Source organism: Cynoglossus semilaevis, chromosome 13, assembly GCF_000523025.1.
Source record: "Cynoglossus semilaevis isolate Cse_v1.0 chromosome 13, Cse_v1.0, whole genome shotgun sequence".
NCBI classification, from domain to species: domain Eukaryota; kingdom Metazoa; phylum Chordata; class Actinopteri; order Pleuronectiformes; family Cynoglossidae; genus Cynoglossus; species Cynoglossus semilaevis.
Window position 1 is genome coordinate 17,799,379 of NC_024319.1, and position 9,779 is coordinate 17,809,157.

A 9,779-nucleotide genomic window follows, 5' to 3' on the forward strand; every position below is an offset into this window, starting at 1 on the left:
TGGTTTCAATCAATATTTTCCTGCTTTCCTAGGGAATTATTGCCACAGATTTAAGCCTCTAAGGCAGACCATTACTTCATTTTGTCATCAAACGAACTTTTCCACGTTAAACTGCCAGAGTCAACTGAGAAAGTCCCAAATTTAGTCTCAGGCGTCAGAGTTGGTAATTTCACACACACACACACACACACACACACATGCACACACAAAACCTCACCTCCTGAAGAACTGCGAGATTATTCAAGTGTTATAGATTGTAAGATTAGAGGATTTTGTTGCATGTATAGTGTGTTGTTTTTGGTTGTTTTTTTTTTTTGTGTAAATTTGACCATGTCTCTTTAGGTTTCTTTGGGTAGTATGTAGACAACACAGAAAGCATAGAGTCAATCCATCACACTTTAGGAAAAACAGAACTGTACAATGGTTATGGTTCGTGTTCATCTTTAAATAGTGTAGTTCTACATTGAATGTATTTACATTCTTGTTTCCTTTCTGCCTAGGTCTAAAATATGAGCCACCAATACGAGTGTGCAGGTCTTATAATGCTGCTTTTTTTTTTTTAACAAAACTCATACAAACATATATACAAAAAACGTTAATTCGGTAAACAAATAATCATATTTTGTCACCTTTCTTTTTTTTTTTAAACACTGGCAGAGGTTTTTTTTCGAGACATTCATTTTGCTGTAGAAGACATTAGAAGCGTCAATCAGGTCTACTGTGCGGCTATTTGGTTTTTCAAGCATGGCTGTTTGTGTTGTCTTTCTTTAATTGCTCCCAAGTATGATATTCAACTAAATGGGCGTAGGTTTTAAGGAAAGTGGCGCAAGAGGATCTTTATATTTTATTGTATATATTTATATGTTTTGTTTGGCGGTGGACCATAGATTTGATTCTAATGTAAAATATAGACTGGATTCAAGAAAGGTCGCGTTTAGGAAAGGGAACGTGACCTACTAATCATTGTGACACAGCCACACCACTGCACACAACCAAATGTGACCTCTGCTGGTGGACTCAAACCTGAAACCTTCCGAACCCACGTCCACTTCCTTAATCACTAAGCCACCACTGCCAGACCAGAGGACCGGAGACAAGGACCAGAGCTGTCGTGATCATGCTTAGCTTTGACCGGAAAAAAAAAAAAAAACAAATCTTGCATTCTTTAAATATCCTGATAATTATTTAAATAATTACTGTAATAATAGAAAGGGGTTTTTTTTTTGACATGCAAAACAGCTGAACATGCCTGGATTTTAAACCCATTTTTCCCCACTTTCTTTTTTTCTTTCCTGAATTGTATTGTTTTGCGATGGACATTTCTAAAGCCTTTATGGTTTCCTTTGTCTGGATTTCATGGAGCACAGGCACAGACGGAGGACAGAAACGACAGAAAAAGGAATCACTGGGGTGTCCATGGGGGTGAAGAGGAGGGGCTAGGTGGTCGGCGGACTGGTGGCATGTCATAGTGTCCCGGGATGTGGCTGTTAACAGGGAGGTCATAGTGGCTCTGAGGGTCCTCGTGTGGTGCATGGCCGAGGGAGCTCTGACGCTCTTGAGATGAGAAAAAAAAAAAACAGAAAGGTTAGAGTTGAAATCTTAAGTCAGCACAGATTTTGGCTAATGGCTTTAAGGCACTTTAGGAACAACAAGGCTAACAACTCCACAAAATCAAATTTTTACCTTTTTACCTTTAACTTCTAAACACATCATGTAAAAGTCAAGCTGCCTACACACAAAAATTCAAAGAAAAATGCCAAACACCAAGGATCTTCCAATGGAATATGCTACGCTTGACATACAGTAAGTGGACCACTGCTGTAATGCTTGAATGATAACAAGCCTCCAGTCACTAGGGGGCAGCAACTGATACTGATTTGTGTCCCCAAGGGACACGCAGTGCTTCTCAAATAGTGGGGCGCGGACAGAATATAGCTTATCACAATAACGCAGTGCTTCTCAAATAGTGGAGTCCACGGTAAGGTGCCTTTTGGTATTTGGTCTTTATTCATGCTTGAACGATAAACAAGCCTCTGGCCAGTAGATGGCAGCAGAGCAGGGTATATTATTCAAAATATCAGTATGCAAAATGTCTCATGCCAGCGACTCATGGAGTGGTTTGTACCAATAAATATTACCAGGCACTTGATACATAATTCAATGTTGGCGTGAAAAAACTTCTGTCTGGGAAATAATTGCGAAACCCTGCAATAACGACGACCTATTTGGATTGTAAATTACCTCTGCGTAAAGCGGTGCTGTTGAATGGCACGGAGCTGATCTCCGTGTACGCTCGCTCTCGAGGCACGGCAGACTTCATCTCCATGTAACTGCTCTCAGGGTGGCTGAAAGGTAGGCCCGGCAGGTCTTTGATGGTAGCATAGGGATTCTCACTGTTCAGAGAGCTGCTGCTCACAGCTAATGTGCCGTTCAGCTCCGTTAACACTGGAGGTTTAAAAAAAAAAAAGGGGTCAAATCATCAGTGGAACGTATGGAAAACAAAAAAGACGCTGAACTGAGTTTGTACTGTATTTTCTGGACTACAAGTCGCACCTTTTAGCATTCTTTCGCTGGGTTAGCAACTTCTACTCAGGTGTGACATATATTAAAATACTGTATATAATTTCACGTTTGTTATTTTTCACACTGACCGCCGCTAGAGGGCACTCTAGGCTTGTGTACCAGTATCTGCTACTCCTGTACCACTGAAAATGTACATGCTGGTTATTTTCACATTGACAGCCGCTAGAGTGCACTCTAGCTGGCTGGTGATAGTATTACCTGAGTGCTCGTAAAATATATATAATATATATATTTATATTATATATATAAATATTATATATTTTAATATATAAATCGCACATGAGTATGCACCCGGCCAAAAAAAATGTGACTTATAGTTCCGAAAATACGGTAGAATTCATATAAATATTATGAAAGCAATCATTTTCAAAAGTACATTTGTGGGTCATTTGGTTCACATCAAAGGCCCCAACGTTACAAAAGTAAAGAAGAACAGCGATGGATAAAAGTCAGTGAGTTAGAAAGTGCGTGCAGTGTCAGCAAACGGCACTTAATATATACGCACCATTGATTAAATACGTTGAAATAATACTCAAAAAAGAGAAGATAAGAGTACGCCGAATATCATAGATATTAGAAGAACATTTTTTTTCATAGTCCCTAGGAAATCCTACTTGATTCTGCGAAACTAATACAAACTCACAAATCACAAGATTCATACTGTTTGAAAACACCTTTTCTCTTCCATAAATCCAGAACTTCAATGCCTCAATGTCAAGGTCGAAGAAGGGACAGGAAAAAAGGTTGTAAAAGTGCAAACTACCTTTGTTATAATTTTTCCCAAGGCTGGCGCTGTAGCTGTAGTGTCGGTCGAACCCAAAAGCTTCTGCAACCAATAAAAGGCAGACACTGCATCTTCATTGAAACAAAATGAATCGAAAGCAGATAATCTTCGGAATTCGCTCCAAAATCAGGACCAGGTGAGCATGGAAAGACAAGCAGTGCTGCTATTACTTTTTACGGAGTTTTCTTTTATAGACTCTAATGATGTGCACCGTTAACTAAGGTAATTCATGTATAAAGCGGTGATGTGATAATTGAAGGTCCCCCCCCCCCGATGCTTTTTTTTACAATCCTACAGTTGTTTTCAATTACTCGTCTTCACCTTTATGACTGTTCTCACACACAAACAAACTGTCGACCGTAAGGGAAAAACTCTTCAATGTCACTGATCATATTAATCATTATCAAAGGCCTTAGCCAAGGTTGGTTGACATGTAAACAAAACGTTGTCTTCCTGTTTTGAATGATACATAATGTGTCAGAGTTCTTCAAATAAAATGAAATGTTCAATGCCGAGCTATCGTCGGACCAACCTGTTTCTTTGTGGAGCTCGCGGTGCTTCCAGTCTGCAGGCAAAGTAGCATTGCTCTCGACCCCGAACAGACCTCGTCTCTCTCGCTCCATGTTTTTTACACTGCAGAAAACCTGGTTATTGTTGTTCTGTATGGTCGGATACAAAAGTTAAGAAAACAAATATAAATATGATGACAGTGTGGAGGGCTCTCAGTAAGGAAAGGAATAAGCAGTAAGACAATTGAAGACACTCAGAGTAGTAAAAGCTGATTAAAGTAGATAAACGCAATAATTAAAAGTAATGATAAATGTTACACCTAAATCTCCTAAAATAAAACAGCGTAGTCAAAGCTAACAGGCGATGCATAAAAGTAACGGTAAACATAAATAAATCGATAAATAACTCAATAAATAAATAAATAGATCTAATAATCGATTAAAGCAGAGATAAGAGGTTAAAAGGATGGAGAAGGAATACATTTAAATCAATTACCGTCATTTCTGGACTAAAAGCTGCTTTTTTTTTTACCCTGCGACTTAAACAATGACGCGGCTAATTTATACATTTTTACAGGCTAAAGAAGTTCATACCTCTAGCGATCAACAACTTTTCTGGTAGGCTACTGTGTGTTATACTAGTAGCGTACGTCTGTCTGTGAATGGCTGTGTGCGTATATGTGCGTGGGGCGAGTGAGTGAGAGAGAGAGAGAGAGAACGGTAGCAAAAGTTGAGACCAGTTTGTCATGTTGTAGCGTGAGTTGGTTATACAGGAGCTGTAATTTCCGGTCTGTAAGCCGCTACGATTTTCACACGTTTTGACCCTCCTTGAACGATGTGGCTAATTTATGGATTTTTACGGGCTAACGAACGTCATACCACTAGCGACCGATTTCTGTGATAAGAGAAGTGTTATAACAGAGGTGTATTTAACCTTGAGGGTGCGATCGTGGTTGTTGGGCAGGTGCGGCAGAGGAGGCCTGCTCTGACTCAATGTATGGTAGCTGGGATTGGAGTAGTAGTGGTGGTAACTGTGGGGGACATCTGTAGGCAGAAACAAAGGCATTAAAAGTTCATCTGCTTTTATAATTTTATCCCTTTCCCCTCATGTTTTGTACTATTCCACATTGTTCCTAATATTTATTTATTTTTTTGCTACATTTCCTCTTCTGGTCTACACACTTTTGAAATGAATAAAAATTTGACCTCTCCGTCTGGCACTTATCAAAAGAAACTGCAACAAAAATAGAAATGCAAGACTTTTTGCTCACATTTTCCATGAGGTTCAAGTCAAAGCGCTTAAACGCTGATTTTTCTCAGATGTTGTTCACAAAGCTGTCTTGCGGTTAGTGAGCACTTCTCCTTTGCTGACAACATCCATTCACCTCAAAGGTGTGGCATATCAAGATGCTGATTGGACGGCGTGATTATTGCACAGCTGTGCCTCAGGACATTTTAGATAGAGTTTAGTTATTAGATTAAACAATAACAATAACAGTGTTATCGTTCAACGAAAGTGAAAGTGAAACTGCTGGTCATTGTGACACAGCACACCATCCCCATACTCATACTGCCATACTCAGAGCACTTCAGTGGTAACTTGGCAGCTAGTGGACTCGAACCTGAAACCTTCCGGACCCCAATCCGCTTCCTAAACCGCCAAGCCACCACAGCCCCTATCATTGCAGACCAAATGAAAACTGAAACCCCAATTTCATACTTAACTTGACCCTTTCATGCATGATGGTCACTACAGTGGACAGCTATTAAAATGTCATTTACTATGATAAGAATAGGTTTTGATGGCAGTGTTGCATATAAGCCTCTACAGTGGATGCCTGAGAATCACCCAACACTGCCATACAGTGGTCAGCCTTTGTGACATTTTAATAGCTGTCCACTGTAGTGACCGTCATGCGTGAAAGGGTTAAACAATCTGTAACCTGAACAATAAAAGCAAGACTAAGACTACTAAAAAAACATACTAAAACTGTGTGTGTCAATAAGTGAGAAAACAAAATACCTGGAACTGCGTATTCAGAGTTAACGGTGCGGCCTGTAGAAAAGGAGACAGTGGGTGTGTTGTTCTGCTTGTCCTTCTGCCTGTGTCGATACAGCAACAGCAGCACCAGCAGCAAAACCACCAAAATGACGAGCACCACAATCCCACTAATGGCGCCCCACGATTCCCTGTCACCGGGAGGAAGAGGCACCATCACGCTCCCAGACTGCTCTGAAACATCTGCCGATTAGGAGATTCAAAAGTACAGTGTTTGAAAGGACATGTGAATGATTTCCTCCCATCTGCGTGTTTCTAATGACTTTAAGGCACACAAGTCATTTCTCATCTATATAAAATGTAGGGCATTTCCAAGTTACTATTTCCTGATTGGTTGCTTTTTATGCTTTTATTCCCCTAAGAGATCAAATATGTTTTTTGAAAAGGAATTTAAGATTCAAATAAATAAATGACCTCGGTTAAACAGCACAAGAAGAGTTGGGTGCCATGGTTTTTGTTGTTTTTTCTGGGTGCTTCTTCTTCTTCTTTTTCTTTCGGCTTTGTCCCTTTTTTTTTCAGAGGTTGTCACAGCAAATCGATATTGAAATTGATTTCCATCTCTCCCTGTTCTCTGTATCTTCTACTCTGATTCCAACTATCTGCATGTCCTCCCTCACTGCATCCATATATCTCCTCTTTGTAGCTCCATCTCTAACATTCTTCCACCAATGTATCCACTGTCTCTCCTCTGCACATGTCCAAACCATCTCAATCTGGCTTCTCTAGCCTTTTCTCCAAACCTTCCTGTCTTTGTTGTCCCTCTAATGACCTCATTCCTGATCCTGTCCATTCTTGTCCCTCCTAGAGAGAATCTTAGCATCTTTAACTCTGCCACCTCCAGCTCCATCTCCTGTCTTCTGCTGGTCTCACCACCGTCCTGTAAACCTTTCCCTTCACCTTAGCTGACACTCTTCTGTCACAGACTCAACTCCTGACACTTTTCTCCAGCTGTTCCATCCTGACCTGGACTCTAGTCTCCAACTCTCTTCCACAGTCTCTTATGCTCTGAACAGTTGATCCTAAGTACCTAAACTCCTGCAACCTTCACCTTCACCTCTGCTCCTTGGTTGCTTCTGGATGTAAATAATACCCATGGAAAACACAACACCTAAAGCAAGCATGGCCAAACTAAGGCCCTGGGGCCGGATGCGGCCCGTTCAGCTTTTTAATCCGGCCCGCCAAACTTGTCGGAATTCTATAATTTATTTATAATATCATTATACTTCTGCCTTTTCCCCTGTGATACACATATTTCCCTAATAGATGGCATAGGAAATGATAAAAAAGCATTTTAGCATTTTAACCTTTATGCATGACGTTTACATGTCATTTATCTTAGTGCTGAGCTTAGCCTATGCTTCCTTTTGAGTAGACGTTCATAGAAATCAACAAAAGCTCAAAAGAATCACTATTTCAAAAGGTTTAAATGTCAAAGGCATTCGTTTCTGTTACACTGTAGCTTTTCAGGCTAATAATCTCAATTAGCCTCAAGGAGTATTAAGTTAAGTTAAGTGGAGACACTTACGTTTGGAGCAGTCAGTTGAAATCCAGCCGGGCAGACATTCACAGTGACCGTCCTGATGGTCACATGTGGAATTGTTGACACACGTTATGCACACTTTAGAACACTGTTGGCCATAGAATCCAGCCGGACAAACTATATAAGACAAAATGCAATCTTAAATACTTAAGTTACAGCGTGATATATTACGCATGAGCACATCAAATACTGAACAGTAGGGGGTGTCCATTACAGTTATGAAGCCAATTATTACTATTATGAAATATAATTATGATCATGAAATGATCATACCAAACACATCAATAAGCTAGTAGTAGGGTGAATTCTCTACTAAAGAACCAATTTAATATATAGCATATCCAACTTGTATTGATGCAAATGGAGCAGTATATCATAGAAGACAAATAAATTGTTCACAAATTAGTGTTGGGAAGACCGGATCTTTTTACTGACTCGGAATCTTTTACTCCCGAACATTAAATTGAACGAATCTTGAACGAGTAACATAACGAAATGACTTGTTTAGGATTCGTTCAAGAAGTGTACCAGAATATATATATATATACATATACTGTATATACACATATATACACATATATATATACATACATATATATATACATATATATACATATATATATACATATACATATATATATATATATATATTATTTGATACTTAAATCTGTGACTTGCATGCAGTGGTTTTCAATTGTAATTGATTTGTGACTGGTCAGAAAATGTGGCAATAAATCCATTTCCAATACGGGACTATATGGACACAAATATTGAAAGAAAAGGATACTGTCCTCTTTACTCTTGTCCTGTGTGGTATCCATGCCAGGGAACAGAGTCGTGAGTCGTGAACTGAATCATTTCTGTGTTCAGTCCTGCTGACTGACCATACGCAGCTGCCTGCCATGTGGTGAGAGAAGGTACTGCACGTAAATGAACGAATCGCTCACTGAGAGGACTCATTTCTCCCGATTAGTTCATATTGAACGAATCGCTCACGAACAACACATCACTACATATTACAAATAAATAATAGCTACGAAAACAATTTGAATTTTACCCTTAGCCCCCTGAAGTAATTCTCAAATAGTGGAGTGTGTGTAGCAAATGGAGCAATGACCCAAAAAATGATCACAATACAGGCGTTTCAAGCCTCTAGTGGCCTCAAATAAAACCACATGAGAGTTCGGTTTCGGACAAATAGCAGTTCACAGACGTCATTATTCATGCTCACCTTGATTACAATTAGGTCCTGTATATCCGGGCGGGCAGTAACACTCTCCTGTCACATGATTGCAGCGGTAAGACTCTCCACAGGATGGACAAGACATGCTGCACTGCTCACCATACATGCCCGCTCTGCATTCTGGGAGACAGAAAGGTAGCAAGTCAAAGCAGATTGCTCCACACGTACGGATTGTTTCTGGTCCCTGCGTAGCAGCTAGATCTTAGCACTCACTGTTCTGACAGGTGATCCCCCAGTAGCCTGGATGACACACACATTCTCCGTTTTCCTTTTGGCAGGTGTCACTGTTAGGACAATTTTTGAAACAGGACTGATTGCAGTGAGGGCCCCACAAGCCCTCGGGACATGGCTCGCTACAACTGGAACCTGAAACAAACAGAAATGATGACGATTAATAACTCTCATTCAACTACAGTAGTAGCTTGTTTTAGTCCTTTTTTTTCACTTTATTAAAAAATACAAGGTTCATATGTTAATTTTTGATAACGGTTTGCTAGACTACTGCCTATATTTTAATAATATGTGGACTAATTATGTAGTTCATGAATGCAGAAAAATGAGGATAATTATTCAGCAGCACCACAGCAGTGGTGGCTTAGGCTTGGGACCAAAAGGCTTCAGGTTCGAGTCCAATAATTGTTGAGGACAACAAGGTAACCCTCTTTTTGTCCTTTGGGACAACAGAAGGGTTAATTAGAGAACAAAAACACATATACATATATATATATATATATACACATATATATATATACACATATATATATATACACATATATATATATACACATATATATATATACACATATATATATATACACATATATATATATACACATATATATATATACACATATATATATATACACATATATATATATACACATATATATATATACACATATATATATATACACATATATATATATACATATATATATACATATATATATATACATATATATATACATATATATATATTTTTTTTTTTTTTTTAAAGCCTTTTTAAGCAACAGACCCTCAAAAATTTCAAGCAAGAATTTCGTCGGATCCCCGGAAAACCC

The 9,779-nt window shown here is 39.0% G+C and overlaps 1 protein-coding gene across 1 annotated transcript in view; it reads right to left on the reverse strand.

Moving 5' to 3' along the window:
- Positions 1 to 549: 549 nt before the first annotated feature.
- pear1 (platelet endothelial aggregation receptor 1) overlaps positions 550 to 9,779 on the reverse strand; it is a 37,934-nt gene continuing 28,704 nt past the window's right edge. The window contains exons 12-21 of the mRNA XM_025061547.1: positions 9,327 to 9,388; positions 8,932 to 9,084; positions 8,707 to 8,838; positions 7,461 to 7,592; positions 5,900 to 6,118; positions 4,811 to 4,920; positions 3,900 to 4,026; positions 3,347 to 3,409; positions 2,242 to 2,445; positions 550 to 1,554 (exon numbers count right to left, since the gene is read on the reverse strand). Of these exons, the coding sequence (XP_024917315.1) occupies positions 1,403 to 1,554; positions 2,242 to 2,445; positions 3,347 to 3,409; positions 3,900 to 4,026; positions 4,811 to 4,920; positions 5,900 to 6,118; positions 7,461 to 7,592; positions 8,707 to 8,838; positions 8,932 to 9,084; positions 9,327 to 9,388 (1,354 nt within the window). The 3' untranslated portion in view covers positions 550 to 1,402. The remainder of the gene's footprint in view (positions 1,555 to 2,241; positions 2,446 to 3,346; positions 3,410 to 3,899; positions 4,027 to 4,810; positions 4,921 to 5,899; positions 6,119 to 7,460; positions 7,593 to 8,706; positions 8,839 to 8,931; positions 9,085 to 9,326; positions 9,389 to 9,779) is intronic.